Raw genomic sequence first — 16,571 nt, forward strand, 5'->3', positions numbered from 1 at the left:
ATCTGAACATACTTAAGTCCATGAGATCCGACGAGATGCATCACGGAGTCCTGAGGGAATTGGCTGATGTAGTTGCCAAGCCAATCTCCATCATATTTGAAAAGTCATAGCAGTCAGGCGAAGTCCCCAGTGAATGGAAAAAGGGAATATCACACCCATTTTTAAAAACTGGTAAAAAGGAGGACCCTGGGAACTACCAACCAGTCATTCTCACTTCTGTGCTGGGTAAGATCATGGAGCAGATCCTCCTGGAAGATCTGTCAAAACATACGGAAGACAGGGAGGTGGTTAGACAGCCATCATGGCTTCACCAAGGGCAAATTGTGCCCGACTAATCTAGCGACCTTCTGTAATGGAGTGACTGCATCAACGGGAAGAGCTATGGATGATATCTATCCGGACTTCTGTAAGACCTTTGACACGGTCCCCCACAACATTCTTGCCACTAAATTGGAGACATATGGATCTGATGGATGGACTATTAGATAGATAAGGGATATGCTGGATGGTGGTGTCCATGGCTCAATGTGCACGTAGTAATCTGTAACAAGCGGTGTCCCTCAAGGGTCCGTACTGGGACCAATACTGTTTAATATCTTCATCAACGGTATACACAGTGCGAATGAGTGCTCCCTCAGCAAGTTTGCAGATGATACGAAGCTGAGTGGTGCAGCTGATTCACTAGAGGGAAGACGTCATTGAGAGGGACCTTGACAGGCTGGAAGAGCAGGCCCATGTGAAGCTCATAAAGTTCAACAAGGCCAAGTGCAAGGTCCCGCACCTGGGTTGGGGCAATCCCCAGTATCAATACAGACTGGGGGATGGATAGATTGAGGGGAGCTCTGCAGAGAAGGACTTGGGGATATTAGTGGATGAACAACTGGACATGGGTCGGCAATGTGCGCTTGCAGCCCAGAAAGTCAGTTGTATCCTGGGTTGCATCAAAGAAGCGTGGCCAGCAGGTCGAGGGAGGTGATTCTCCCCCTCTACTCCACTCTCGTGAGACTCCACCTGGAGTACTGTGTCCAGCTCTAGGATCCCCAGTGCAAGAAAGGCATGGACCCATTGGAGCAGGTCCAGAAGATGAGCATGAAAATGATCCAAGGGCTGGAACACCTCTCCTGTGAAGAAAGGCTGAGAGAGCTGGGGTTGTTCAGGCTGGAGAAGAGAAGGGTCTGGGGATACCTTCTCATGGCCTTTCAATATATAAAGGGGGGTTACAGGAAATAGGGAGAGAGAATTTTTACCAAGGCCTGCAGTGAGAGGAAAAAGGGAATGGTTTTAAACTGAAAAAGGTTAGGTTTAGATTAGACATAAGGAAGAAATTTTTTACGATGAGGGTGGTGAGACACTGGAACAGGTTTCCCAGAGAAGTTGTGGATGTCCCATCATTGGAAGTGTTCAAGGTCAGGCTGAATGGGGCTTTGAGCAACCCGATGTAGCGAAAGATGTCCCTTGACATTGTATTGGAATTGTGTGGCAAGGTTTTGGTAGCAGGGGGGCTACAGGGCTTCCAGTGTTTCACGACCCTCATCGTAAAAAATTTCTTCCTTCTATCTAGTCTGAATCTCCCCTCTTTTACTTTAAAACCATTACCCCTTGTCCTATCGCTACAGACCCTATTAAAAAGTCTGTCTCCATCTGTATTGGGTTTCTATGGCAAGGTTTTTATAGCTGGGGGGCTATAGCGTTGGCTTCTGTGAGAAGATGCCGGAAGTTTACCCCATCTCCAATACAGCCAATGCCAGCCAGCTCCAAGACAGACCTGCTGCTGGCCAAAGCTGAGCCATTCAGCAATGGTGGTAGCGCCTCTGTGATAACATATTTAAGAAGGGGAAAAAGCTGCTGCACAACAGCAGCTGGAAGAGAGGAGTGAGAAAATGTGAGAGGAACAACTCTGCAGACACGAAGGTCAGTGAAGAAGGAGGGGAGGAGGTGCTCCAGGCCCCAGAGCAGAGATTCCCCTGCAACCTGTGGGGAAGACCATGGAGAATCAACTTGTCCCCCTGCAGCCCATGGAGGTTAACGGTGGAGCAGATATCCACCTGCAGCCTGTGGAGGACCCTGTGCTGGAGCAGGTGGATGCCTGAAGGAGGCTGTGACCCTGTGGAGAGCCAACGCTGGCGTATGCTCCTGGCAGGACCTGTGAACCCGTGCAGAGAGGAGCCCACTCTGGAGGAGGTTTGCTGGCAGGACCTGTGATCCTGTGGGGGACCCACGCTGGAGCAGTCTGTTCCTCAAGGACTGCACCCCGTTGAAAGCACCCATGCTGGAGCAGTTCATGAAGGACTGCAGCCTGTGGGAAGGACTCATGTTGGAGAAGTTCATGTAGGACTGTCTCCCGTGGGAGGGACCCCATGCCGGAGCAGGGGAAGAGTGTGAGGAGGAAGGAGTGGCAGAGAAAACGTGTGACGAGCTGACCACAATCCCCATTCTTCATCCCCCTGTGCTGCTTGTGGGGGAGAATGTAGAGAAAATCAGGAGTGAAGTTGAGCCTGGGAAGAAGGGAGGGGTGGGGGGAAGGTGTTTTAAGATTTGATTTTATTTCTCATTACTGTATTCTGATTTGATTGACAATAAATTAAGTTAACTTCCCCAAGCTGAGTCTGTTTTGCCCATGATGGTATTTGGTGAGTGATCTCTCCCTGTCCTTTTCTTGACCCGCAAGCTTATAGCCTGTCGTTATATTTTCCCTCCCCTGTCCAGCTGAGGAGGGGGAGTGATAGAGTGGCTTGGTGGGTACCTGGCATCCAGCCAGGATCAACCCACTACAGCCATGACGGGGGCGGGGTTGACTAGATGAGCTTTAAAGGTCTCTTCCAACACAAACCTTCCTGTGATTCTATGATTCTGTGCTTGAGGTGAGCTGTATGTGATGGTGGATGAGCCACCGCCATCCTCTAACAGCCTGTTTGGATTATTTTATGTGAAGAAAATGACCCCAAGAAGTTGCATGAGAAATCACAGTGCTGGACTTGGATTTCTTTTTCTGATCACACCAACCGGCTTGCGCTTCACGCTCTTCCTGATCATCTACCTCATGGTCCTCATAAGGAATGGCCTGATGGTGCTCATCACAGTGGAGGACTCAAGCCTTCACAGCCCCTTGTACTTCTTCCTGAGGAACTTATCCTGAGGACTTATCAGGTGTTCACTTTGCCTTTGGGAATTCCATGACCTTCATCACTTTTTCTGTGATGCCCCCCTCTCTGCTAGAACTCGCCTGTGTCCTGTGAGATTTTTCCTCAGTTTCCAACCTGAAGGGGAAACTTCTCTCTGATTTTTGTAGATTCTGGAATGTAAAGAGCTCAACTTGGCCATCTGATCAATACATTTCCAGTGTTGCAACAATTCATCTAACGGTGACCTCTTCACTATACTTTGCCTTCCATTATTACAAAAATCAACTCTATGCTGCCAAACAAGATCCACAGTTCACTACCGCCATGCCTGAGTATCTCGAGGGGAACTCACCCACAGGCCGGCAGTGCAGATCATTGGGGTCGGAAGGCAGCCATCTTCCACCTTCCCTGTGCTTCCTCTTCATGCTTGCTTTTTGCCACGAGCTCCTTTTTCATCCACGCCAGCCTCCTGCCACCTTTGCTTTACTTCCGGCATGTCAGGGTGGACCATTCTGGAGCCTGAAGAGGAGATTCTTGACCATCAAAGAGCTCTCTGCACCCCTCTTCCCTGCAGGGCCCTATCCCATGGGATCCTTCCAAGCAGGTCCCTCAGCAGGACAAGGCCTGCTCTCCTGAAGTCCTGTTCTTGGCCCTGCTCCCTTCTCTCAGGAGCCTCAACTCTACCTTCTCATCCCTGACTTCTATGTTCGTGACCAGCTCTTCCTTGTTTGTAAGTGTGAAGTCCCTCACCTCACGGGCTCCTCAGTCACTCTTGTCATGAAGATGTCATCAATGAGCTCTGGGTGGTTTGCACCTTGCTATGTTGCCTCTTCAGCAGATATTGGGGTAGTTTAAGTCCCCCATGAAGACCAGGGTCTTCAAACATGATGCTCCTTGCAGTTGTTTGAAGAAGGCCTTACCTAAATCATCCTCCTGATCAAGAAGTCTGGAGCAGACATCCACCCACCACGGTGTTGCCCATGTTCTTCTGACCCCTCAGCTCTCAGCTGACTCATAGTACATCCCCAAGCAGAGCTCCATGCTGCTCTCTCACATCAGGGCAACTTCCCCTCGAGGTCCAGACCCACGGTCTTATCAGTACCAGACCCCCCCAGTTTCTCCAGGAGGTGATATTTCTAGTGCCCTGCAACTCCCCATGCTGTTACCCTGTTAAGACACACCCCAACAAGGATGAGCCATCCGCACGGAAACAGTAACAGCTGACCAAGTGGAGCTCCAGTCCAGGGGGACCTTCAGAAACTCTGGGACTTGGCCAACAGAAACGTCTGTAAATGTCTCAAGGAGAAGTGTCCAGTCCTGCATCGGGGGGAATAATAACCCTGTACATCAGGGTCACCTGGGACCTGACATGCTGAGCCGTAACCCTGACGAGAAGGGCCTGGGCACTACAAGGGACACCATGTGAGCCAGTGGTGTGTGCACACCATGGACAAAGCCAGCTGCATATGGGGATGCATTAGGAGGTGCGCGGACCACGTTTACTCAACATCAGAGCCACCTTTTCCTTGCCTTTGCCTACCTGTCATGAGTGTCTCCCGTTTTCTGCTCTAATGAGCCCCAGGGAGGCTTTGTCAGTAATGTCCCTCAGTGGGACCCATTAAAGCTCCAATAAGGGAGTTTTCATCTGACTTTGACTTGTTGAGAGATTTCTTCAGCTTCTTCTCAGTGTCTGAGGTTCTTTGACTCAGCCCCAAACCCACCAGAGGGGTCATTAAAATGCCTTGGGTTGGTCCTTTCTGCTGAGCTGGGCCGGGCTCCTGGGACGGAGAGAACTCAAGGCAATGGGGCACTGGTGCAGAGAGAGAGCTCTGCCCAGGAGCAGCTCCTCTGCAAAGCACAGCAGGGCTGAGGGTGCTGCCTGCAGGCACTGAGGGGAGACGCGTCAGCCAGAGCAAGGTTAAGGGCAGTGAGGAGTGGGAGGATGCTGAGAGCTCAATGGAGGAAGAATCTTCTCAGCCCTTGACACGGTAAGTCTCCGGGTACAGGGCAATGCAAATTAGCTTCCTGGAGGGATCTCATAAAGCTGCCATAGCCCACAGCCTGTGGGATCTCTCTCTGATGTAGAGGAGGAGGACGTGCTCCGGAGCAGGGATTCCCTGCACAGACAGGGCATGATGGCTGCCTTCTGCCAGGGACGGCTGCAGGGCTGTGAAGCCGGGTGTACAGCCAGGGGTGCCCGGGGCTGTCCTTCAGAGCAGGGTCCTGTGCCGCAGGGGGCTGTGTCCCAGAGCAGGGAGCTCCCCACGGCACTGCGGGGAGAAGCTGTGCGTGGAAGGAATGACCCCCGACAGGGCAGGATCCTTCTGCTTTCGTGAGAGTGCTGCATGGGTCAGGGTTGCTCACAGCCTCAGATCGTCCTCAGGATAATTCCAAGGGAACTTTTCAAGAAGCACATCAAGGCAGTGCCTACTTGAAAGGTAGGATCATGTTCTTTCTGTCTTCTGCTCTTGCTTGTCTGGATGGGCAATGGGACACAGAAATTCACATCTCTGGGAGGAGGCACTTAAACTCCAAATCTGTTTCTCTTAGAGATGAATAAACCTGGGAGTATCAGAAATCAGCACCCTGTGCCTTACAGACAGCACCAGTAGCACCTTTTCAGCATTGTCAGGGTTGGTCTGACATTCCCATCAGAGCCTGCAACCACCGAGCTGCCCCTGGGCAGTGCCCTGCTTCCAGGAGGGTTCTGCACAGCTGAGCATACAGCGGGTGGGACAGCGTCTCTGAGCACTGACAGGGAGGAGATGTGGGGACAGAGAAGCAACTGCCAGCAGGGACAGCTCCAGGCAGCAGAGACATGGGCAGGGAGTGAGACTGAACTGCTACCATAAAGGTCTTGGGAAGGGGATTCTGGCACCTCCCTGCCGTCCTGTGCAGTGCAGATGCCTTCTGTTGAGCAACCTCTTGGTCTCCTCTCCCACCCAGCAGAGCTTCTGCCGTCAAGGCCATGGGTTCTCAAGCTGAGTCGAATTCTCTGCAGGTTGATCCCCAGGAGGATAAACTCCCAAGTGCTCCCTTGGCAAGAGCATTGAGGCATTTCTCCATCTTCCCCTCCTGTCCATGCTTCCCTGGTTCTTACCCTTGGACTCTGTGGGAACAAGGCAAGTTCAGATGCAGCTCACACACCAATGCTGCAGGTCCTGAGATGCAGCTGTGTCCATGGGAGCAAAGCCCCTCAGTTCGTTCTGACCTGTGGGGCTCTGGACAGTGCAGTGTGTGGGGCCGAGGACTGAGCTGGCTCTGCTCACATCACTGCATTTTTAGCACATCCAGGAGTTTCCCTAGCGTTGTCCTGCTGGAAGATGCTGAGCAGCATCTCTCAGCTCCTCTATATTACAAGTGGGTTACAGATATAATCTGTGTGTTAGGGCTACTGCTTCCCTGGAGCTGCTGGCCATGGACACCAACTGGATGTGGTCTTCTCAGTGCTGGTCTGTCCAGCTTGGCCCTTTGGCTTGATAAAACACATCCAGGTTTACTCAGCATCAGAGCCACTTCCAAAATATTCCTCTGTGTCCTTAGGTTTGTGTAAGCCCTAATGTCTGTCACCCACTTTCCCACGTGCCCAGTGCTGTAGAGCAGGGATGACTCGTTCAGAGTTTGTGGGCAAAGCCCTGCTCCTCCCATCAGACTCAGCCAGCACAAACCAGAGCTCCAGCTTGGGGGATGCACTAAGGTCCTGAAAGAAAGGAGAAAAGCAATGTATGCTGGGGAGGTGGGGTGGCGAGCTGGAGGGGGCAGGGAATGGGAATAGCTTTGCTCAGAGCAGTCCTAACTTGTGAGTGTGTTTTCCTCCTTTGGCAGTACCTCATGAACAAAGGGATCAGATGTCCAACAGCAGCTCCATCACCCAGTTCCTCCTCTTGGCATTCGCAGACATGCGGGAGCTGCAGCTCTTGCACTTCTGGCTCTTCCTGGGCATCTACCTGGCTGCCCTCCTGGGCAACGGCCTCATCATCACCGCCGTAGCCTGCGACCACCAACTCCATACCCCCATGTACTTCTTCCTCCTCAGCCTCTCCCTCCTCGACCTGGGCTTCATCTCCACCACTGTCCCCAATTCAATGTCTAATTCCCTGTGGGACACCAGGGCCATCTCCTACGCAGGATGTGTTGCGCAGATATTTCTGCTTCCCTTCCTGATCGTAACAGAGTATTTTCTTCTCACTGTCATGGCCTATGATCGCTACGTTGCCATCTGCAAACCCCTGCACTACGGGACCCTCCTGGGCAGCAGAGCTTGTGTCCACATGGCAGCAGCTGCCTGGGGCAGTGGGTTTCTCAATGCTGTGCTGCACACTGCCAATACATTTTCACTACCACTCTGCCAAGGCAATGCTGTGGACCAGTTCTTCTGTGAAATCCCACAAATCCTCAAGCTCTCCTGCTCACACTTCTATGTCAGCGAAGCTGGGCTTCTTGCAGTTAGTGCCTGTTTGCTCTTCGGGTGTTTTGTTTTCATCATCCTGTCCTACGTGCAGATCTTCAGGGCCGTGCTGAGGATCCCTTCTAAGCAGGGACGGCACAAAGCCTTTTCCACGTGCCTCCCTCACCTGGCTGTGGTCTCCCTCTTCGTCAGCACCTCTTATTTTGCCTACCTGAAGCCTTCCTCCATCTCCTTCCAGTCCCTGGATCTGGTGGTGGCTGTTGTGTACTCGGTGGTGCCTCCAACAGTGAATCCCATCATCTACAGCATGAGGAACAAGGAGATCAAGGATGCCCTGAAGAAAGTATTTGAACACATACTATTTCAGCATCCTTAAGGTACCCATCATCCTTATAAAACTCCCAGGTTACCTCAGGAAAAGTCACGACTATCTTTTGTTCTGTTCTTTATTTTATATTTCTTTTTTATACCTGTGGTAATATTAATTGCAAATAGTGTTATTCATCCCACTTCTTGGCATTCAGCTTTTTTTTTTTTTTTTCTGAGCTACTATCTTATTGTGCCTACAGAACCAGTCTCCTTGCATAAATAAAGAAAACAGCGGAAAAGAATTTGGCTGAGCTCCCATCTCTTCAAATCTCCTCTGGAGCTGGGGGCACAGTGCCAGCATGCAGAAGGGGTGAAGGAGCCAAAAGTCCTGATGCTGCATGGAGGAGCAGCTCTGTGGCCCTCAGAGGTGCCCTTGCTGCCTCGGCAGGCACTCCCTCTCTGCTGCCTTTGAGTCAGGGCTGCTGCTTCTCTGGAGCCACGGCCATGGACCTCTTGGAAACCCCACAGGCTGGATCTAGGGCAGCTCTCCCTCATCTTTTGTGCCATTAGAGAGACCCCATCGTCCTGCTCAGCCCCATCCTTGGCTACTGAGCAATCAGGGAGGATGGAAAAGGGCTCAGCAGAAGCGATCCCCATCCAGCTGGGTCTGCTCCCCACCCTGACCAGCATGGTTAGTGCACCACAGCCCCCTTGCTCCGCAGAGCAGCACTGCCAGCTTGGAGCCCTACAGGGAGCATGGAGAGGACCCAGGAGTGGCCGTCCAGGCCAGCACAGACACGCTCGCCTGCAGAAACGCTCTCTGAGGAGCAGGGGTGACTCCAAAGAGCAAGGGAGCATTTCTGTGCCTGCAGGGAAGAATCAATTGAAAAGAGAAATCTCTTTCTCCAAGCACCCACTCGAGGCAGGCTGCTCTGTCGCTGGGCCAAGACTCTTGTTCTGGCCTGGGGAGAGGGGCTGGAGCTGAAAGGGCAAAGGCAGTCTGTGGTGAGGGTCTCCTGGAACTGAGACCAGGGGTCTTGCAGTTTCACTGACCCCCATTTACTCATGCCATGGGGAGCCTCCAGCCCTGGGGCTGATGGGGAGGCTGAGACCCCTCCCTGCCCCCCCAGCAGCTGCTGTGCCCTTAGAGAGGCTGGGGCTGGGGGGTTAATGCCCAGAGCTCTGCAGCACCCTGCAGCAGGTGCTGCTGTGGGGCCAGCCCACACTGGGCTGCTCTGCTGGGCTGGGGAGTGGGCAGGGGATATGGAAAGAGGTGGGGAGGGGTTGGACTGGGCTCAAAAGTGCCTGGGAGAGGACAACACCAATGTTAGCTGAGCTGTGTGACCATGCAGGGCGAGGATATGTTCCAGTGGGTGTGTGCTGCAGAGCCCAGTCTCTTGGAAGGGAGCTGAGACATGCAGGTGCAAGAGAGAAGAGACTGGTCTGCGCCCTTGGTGGCATGGACAGATCAAGAAAGTGCCCCAGGGCATTTAGCAGCCAACCAGCCTCTCCCATCAGCCATTTCCAGCACTGGCCACTCACCCCAGTTTCTCGGTGTTTTTGCTCTGTGGCCATCTCCTTCCTCCTGCTGGTCTTGATTTCTGTGCTAGGGGAAAAGCCAGCCCTGCCAGGCCTCTCTTCTTGCCCAGACCTTGGCAGACTCCAGGGCAGGGCTGTCTGCAAACCCTTGTGTGGGACACGGCTGGGGCTTGGCTGAGGCTGAGCACTGGGGGGCTGCAAAAGAAGGAGGGCTGGTGGGGATGCACACTGAGGTCTGGCATGGGGACTCTGGTGGGGGACATTTCCCCAGCCCAAACACACCCTGTCCTGCGCAGTGTCTGATGATGGGGGCCCTGGGGGCAAGTGTTGGGCAGTGGGGCTGTGCTGCTGCAGGGATGGGTCACAGATGGGAGCCACAACACAACGATCAGGGGGTGGAAGCAGGGACAGGCTACGAAGGAGGAATTTAGGAAATATGACCTAAGCGTTGCACGTATGTGTTTAGGAAAACCAAAGCTCAGCTGGAGCTGATAGGGGCTGCAGGCAACAACAAGAGCAAAATGAAGAGCTTCAGTCACTGTGTTTGCAGTAAAAAGCTGAACAAGGAACATGCCGCTGAATGATGGCGGCGGGTGCGTGTCATAACATCAGACAGATGGGGCTGAGTGACTCAACGCCTTCTTTGCCTTAGACTTTGCTAAGAAGGTCGCCCAGGCCTCTGCTCAGTGAAAGGGCTCAAGGAGGAGAGGAGAGCACGTAGTGACAGGAACCTCATGAAATCCCACAAGGACAGATGCCGGTTTCTGCCCCTGCAGGGGACTAACCCCGCAATGGCACAGGCTGGGGGCTGCCTGGCTGGGGAGCAGCTCTGTGGGAAAGGTCTTGGTGGGCAGGGAGCTGGACAGGAGGCAGCCATGTGCCCTGGCAGCAAGGGAGGCCAGCAGCACCCTGGGCTGTATGACCAGGAGCACGGCTAGGAGATGGAGGGGAGGGACTCCTCCCCTCTACGTGGAACTTGCTAGACCACATCCAGAACACTGTGTCCAGTTTTGGGAACCCCAAGAATGGAAAGGGGTTGGCAAGCTGGAGTGGGCCCTGAAGATGGTCAGGGGGCTGGATCACTTTCTCTGTGAGAAGGGATTCCAACAAGAAGGGATGGATGAGGCACACCTCACAGCAAGGAGGGCCTCACCTTTTTCACCAGGAGGCTAGCCAAGCATTGGAACAAGCATTGGTCACCCTGATAGCTTGTGAAGTCCTCCGTCCTTGCAGGTTTTCAAGACCCAGATGGACCAAGCCCTGAGAAACCAGGTCTGACCATATACCTGACCCTGCTTTGAGCAGAGGGTTTTTCTATAGACCTCCCAAGGTCTACTCTGAAGCTCAATGATCTTATCATCCTAGGATCTCTTGTCCGATAACTTAGCAGCAGATGAGAGAGCAGATGTTTATGGGGCACAGCTCCTCCTGTGTTTTATGTGACCAGCAAAGACCAGTCAGGTGAACATCTCCACTCCACTGACTGCAAGGGGAGCCTGAGAGGCACTGCCTCAGACAGCTCTACATTGCCCCTGAGGCGCATTGCATCCTACTTTAAGCACCTCAGAGGCCATGGTCTGGACCCTGAAGCTCCTACACATAGGTTGTGGGAATCAGGGAAGCTGAATGCCACCTGTAACTATTAAATGCATTCCTAGTGTTCATAAACAGCAGAGTTTCTCTTTCAGGTGCAGTCCCATATCACACGGACTCCACCTGGGATCTGTCTCACCTTGCTTTAGACAATGGCTCTCTGGGTGTCTTTCCACTCGTTCTTGTTCAGGTTCCTCTTACAGCTGACAGGGGGTCTTGACCCTCCCCAGTGGAATTTAAGCTCACAGCACTTTAAATCACCTGGTTCCCTTCATTGTCCAGCAACCTGATCAGCCCACACACAGCCTGGGTATTAGCTCACTCCTGGGCTCTTCTTTCCAGGTGAACCCTATCCAAGCTGAATTCTCAGGTCTGGTTCTGAGCCTGCTTTGGCCCAAGGCAACCTCCTGACAGCATGGATAAAACCAAGCAAGGTTCAATTACCTCTGCAGTATGCTCGTGCTGTCCCAGAAAGCTCTGCAGTGGTTGACACACCCACCCATCTCAGGCCGTACCTTAGGGCACACACTGTGAACTCTTTTGCAGCACGCTATGAAAAACCTTCTGGTTGGTTATAATATATCATGTGCAACTTTTGGGAAGGTTGAGTGGCCAAAGCAAGCCTGCAGATGATCCCTGTGTTGTGTCCGGGCATCAGGGGCAGAACATGGGACTCAAAGGAGGCCTAGGCAAGGAGCCACATGCGGCTTCCTGACAGGTCTGCTCCAGAGGAGATAGGGCCGAGCAAGGTGTCCGTGAGCATGGCCTGCCCTCCTGCCTGCTTCAGCTGGTCAGATGGCTCTAACAGAGGTGTCCTCAGAGGCAGCACAGAGACAGGTCCCATTCACCTGCCTTGCCCCTCTCTTTTTGACACAGGCAGTTGATGACTGACTAGGGCTGGACTCTCTTACTTGCAAACAAGGCAGAAGTGGATGAGGATGTCAATGCTGAGGGCAGCCATGGCTGCAGTGACCACGGCAGAGAAAAAAGACAAACAGCAGAATTGCAGCCTCGGACTGCAGGAGAGCAGATTTCAGCTTGTTCAAGACCTGCTTGGCAGGATCCTGGAGAGCCAAGTTACATGGAGCCCCCTTGGATCTCTGGGGAAAACAACATGAAAGCCCAGTAACACATCAGTCTGATATTCTGGGAGTAGAGCAGGGCCTAGCTGGAGGCTGGTGTGGATGAACAGGGATATTCTGGCTGAAGAGTTGAAACACCAGAAGGCATTGCACAGAGGTGGAAAAGGGAGCAAGTTGCCCAGGAGGAAGATAAACAGGTTATGCAGGGAGGAAATTAGGAGGGCCAAAGGCCAACTGGAGCTTGATCTGGCTTCTGCTGTAAAAGATAATTAAAAATATGTTTCCACAAATACATTAACAACAAAAGGAGGGCTCAGGACAATCTCCATCCTTTAATGGATGCAGGGGGAAACACAGAGACAAAGGATGAGGGAAAGGCTGAGGTACTTAATGCCTTCTTTGCCTCAGTCTTTAATAGTCAGACCAGTTGTTCTCAGGGTACCCAGCCCCCTCAGCTGAAAGACAGGGATGGGGAGCAGAATGAAGCCCCCATAATCGAAGGGGCAATGGTTAGCCACCTGCTACACCACTCAGACACGCACAAGTCTGTGGGGCCAGAGGGGATCCACCTAAGGGTACTGAGGGAGCTGGCGGAGCTGCTCACCAAGCCACTCTCCATCATCTATCAGCAGTCCTGGCTAATGGGGGACGTCCCAGCTGACTGGAGGTTAGCAAATGTGATGCCTGTCTACATGAAAGGCCAGAAGGAGGATCCGGGGCCTACAGGCCTGTCAGCTTGACCTCGGTGCCGGGGAAGGTTATGGAGCAGATCGTCCTGAGTGCCATCACGCAGCGCGTATGGGACAACCAGGGGATCAGGCCCAGTCAGCGTGGGTTTATGAAAGGCAGGTCCTGCTTGACTGACCTGATCTCCTTCTATGACAAGGGGACCCGCTTAGTGGAGGAGAAGAAGGCTGTGGATGTTGTCTACTTGGACTTTTGTAAAGCCTTTGACACCATTTCCCACAGAATTCCCCTGGAGAAACTGGATGCTTATGGCCTGGATGGGCGTACACTTCACTAGGTAAAAAACTGGCGGGATGGCCAGGCCCAGAGAGTTGTGGTGAATGGAGTTAAATCCAGTTGGTGGCCAGTCACCAGTGGTGTTCCCCAGGGCTCAGTATTAGGGCCGGTTCTGTTTAGTATCTTTATCAACAACCTGGACGAGGGGATTGACTGCAGCCTCAGTAAGTTTGCAGATGACACCAAGTTGGGCAGGAGTGTTGATGTGATGGAGGGTAGGAAGGCCCTACAGAGGGACCTGGCCAGGCTGGATCAATGGGCCGGGGCCAACTGTGTGAGGTTCAACAAGGCTCAGTGACAGGTCCTGCACTTGGGTCACAACAACCCTGTGCAATGCTACAGGTGTGGGGAAGAGTGGCTGGAGAGCTGCCTGGCAGGAAAGGACCTGGGGGTGCTGGTCGACAGCCAGCTGAATATGACCAGCAGTGTGCCCAGGTGGCCAAGAAGGCCAATAGCATTCTGGCTTGCATCAGGAATAGTGTGGCCAGCACGACCAGGGCAGTGATCGTCCCCTTGTACTCGGCACTGGTGAGGCCACACCTCAAATCCTGTGTTCAGTGTTGGGCCCCTCACTCCAAGAGGGACATCGAGGTGCTGGAGTGTGTCCAAAGAAAGGCAACGAAGCTGGTGAAGGGTCTAGAGAACAAGTCTGGTGAGGAGCAGCTGAGGGAGCTGGGGTGGTTTAGTTTGGAGAAGAGGAGGCTGAGGGGAGACCTTATCGCTCTCTACAGCTACCTGAAAGGGGGCTGGAGCCAGGTGGTGGTTGGTCTCTTCTCCCAGGTAACAAGTGATAGGATGAGAGGAAATGGCCTCAAGTTGCACCAGGTGAGGTTTAGGTTGGATATTAGGAAAAATTTCTTCACCGAAAGGGTAGTCAGGCATTGGAACAGGCTGCCCAGGGAAGTGATTGAGACTCCATCCTTGGAGGCATTTAAAAGATGGGGAGATGTGGTGGTTAGGGACATGGTTTAGTGGCGACCTTGGCAGTGCTGGGTTAATGGTTGGACTTGATAATCTTAAAGGTCTTTTCCAACCTTAATGATTCTATGACTCTATGATGCATTAAAATGCCTTGGGCTGGTCCTCTGCTGCTGAGCTGGTCCAGGCTACTGGGATGGAAGGAGCTCCTGGCACCCGGGCTGCGCTGCAGAGAGACAGCTCTGCCCGGGAGCAGCTCCTCTGCAAAGCGCAGCAGGGCGCAGGGCCCTCCCAGGGTCTCTCAGGGAGATGAGCAAGGCAGACTAAGAGCTTAAAGGCGGTCAGGACTGGGAGGATGACTGAGAGCTCAAAAGAGGAGAAATCTTTGCAGCCCTGGACACGGTCAGTCTCTGGGTGCAGGGCAATGCAGCTGTAGTTCCTGGAGGCATCTCCTCAAGCTGGCACAGCCCACAGCTTGCGGCATCTGTAAGGAGGGGGCTCTTCTTAGGCAATTTTGCATCGCTGTGAAGCCACAGCGTGCAGGTGGAGGTGCCCAGGGCTGTCCTTCCGAGCAGGGTCCCCGCACCCCAGGCGGCTGTGTGCTGGGGCAGGTACTCTGCCCCCTGCCAGGGTCAGCACTCAGCCTGCCCGGGGAGCTCCCCATGGCACTGCGGGGAGCAGCTCTGCGTGGAAGGAGCAACCCCCGGTGGGGCAGGGCAGGGTCACTCTGCTGTCGAGAGGGTGCTGCATGGGTGAGGGCTGCTCACAGCTCCAGATCACCCCTGGGACATTTCATAGGGCACTCTTCAAGAAGAACATCAAGGCAGGGGCTACCTGGGAGGAAAGGCGCTTGCCAGGGTCAGAGCTTTCACTTCCCAGCTGTGATGGTAGGTGGAAATGGTGATGGAGCTGTCAGGTTTGCACAAGAGACAGAGACTCCTACAGCATTACTGTGAGCGATGAATAGGCTTTTCAAGGAACCTGATGAAGTCACTTCGCACATCTCAGCCTACAGAAAGCATTAACATCAGCTTTGTGGTCTCCTCAGGGTTATCCTGATATTCTCTTTAAGACTTGCCAGCAGGGAGATCCACCTGGGCAGTGCCTTGCTGCCAGGAGGTGTCTGCAGGGCAGAGCTGAGTGCACAGCGCGTGGGATGGGATCTGTGAGCAGGGACAGGGAGGAGACCTGGGGAAAGAGAAACAGCTCCTGGCAACTCCAGCTCCAACCAGCAGAGATGTGGGCAGGGAGTGGGAGGCAACTGCAAAGAAGGACTGGGAGAGGCTGCGTTCAGGCAGCTCTCTTTTGGGCCTTCACTGGAGATGTCTGCTGGCCGTTGTTAGCTGGGCAATGAGCTGACTCTCCATTTAAGACACCCCATCCTCAGGACATCCGACTGTCTGTTTTGCCCGTCCTGCTGGGCTTGCGTGCTGCCCCCCAGAAAGGCACGGCTCTCCTGTAGGATCCCAGGGAGGGCTGAGCCATCCCTTGTGGGTCGCCAGTCTCCTCTCAGATTCCTTTGCTTCTCCCTGAGAGGGGCTGTGTCCTGCCCTCTCCATCACAACTCCACCTCTGTGCTGGAAAAAGAAGAGTTCGCAGATCTGCCTGTTGAAACAGGACTCCCCTGCTTTCATCAGAGTCCAGTTGCTTTTCTTTTTTTCAAGAGTAACGTGTTTGCAGTCATCCTCGAGGTAGCAGAAGTGAAAGCAGAGGGCAGCTGGGAACAAGACTGATGGACACTGCAGCTCCCCTGACTCTGCCCTGAGCCACAGAGAGCTGAGCCCTTTGGCCTGTCTTGTCTCAAGACTCCACACTTTCAGTCATAAAAATGAGGATTTCTACCCCTACAAATAGTACTTGCCAGATGTGATGGTGGAAAATAAAAGACACAAAGAAAATTATCATCAAGACATGCTAAGCCTCTCTTCTGCAGCCCAGAGGCTTAGGAGTCATGAGTTCAGATATTGAACATTTCCATTAAGGGATCTCCTCTGAGCAGGGACGGCACAAAGCCTTTTCCACGTGCCTCCCTCACCTGGCCGTGGTCTCCCTGTTTATCAGCACCGCCATGTTTGCCTACCTGAAGCCCTCCTCCATCTCCTCCCCATCGCTGGATCTGGTGGTGGCAGTTCTGTACTCAGTGGTGCCTCCAGCAGTGAACCCCCTCATCTACAGCATGAGGAACCAGGAGCTCAAGGATGCAGTGCGGAAACTGATGACTGGATGCTTTTTTAGAAGCAATATACTGCCCATCTGTTTCTACATATCACTCGTAACATAACTCATTACAGGCCCAACCTGTCTTTTATATGTTTTGTCGTTGTTGATGTTACTGGGGTTTTTTTTATTATTTTGTTTATTTTTCACTTCTGATAATGTTGTCCATAAGGAATTTTCATTACTCATACCATTTCAAATTCATTATCTACCTGTCTGGTTTGACCCAGAGACAGCATAAATGAATTTCCACACCCTCTGTGCATTTAAACATTAAGAAGGACCCTGCAGGGACATTTTTTGTCTGAGATTTTTCCTCCAAGACCTTCTCTGGAGCTGCAGAGGCAGCTCCTGCGTCCA

The 16,571-nt window shown here is 53.0% G+C and overlaps 1 protein-coding gene across 1 annotated transcript; it reads left to right on the plus strand.

The window, feature by feature from the left end:
• Positions 1-6,970: 6,970 nt before the first annotated feature.
• Positions 6,971-16,275, plus strand: LOC309603347 (olfactory receptor 14C36-like; the record flags this gene model as incomplete). Its single annotated transcript, XM_082338217.1, has 2 exons — positions 6,971-7,660; positions 15,994-16,275. 2 exons carry the CDS (start codon positions 6,971-6,973, stop codon positions 16,273-16,275), a joined length of 972 nt encoding a protein of 323 aa, XP_082194343.1.
• Positions 16,276-16,571: the final 296 nt, after the last annotated feature.

The sequence above is a fragment of the Platalea leucorodia genome (genome assembly GCF_965183815.1).
Source record: "Platalea leucorodia genome assembly, contig: HAP1_HAP1_SCAFFOLD_59, whole genome shotgun sequence".
NCBI lineage: Eukaryota > Metazoa > Chordata > Aves > Pelecaniformes > Threskiornithidae > Platalea > Platalea leucorodia.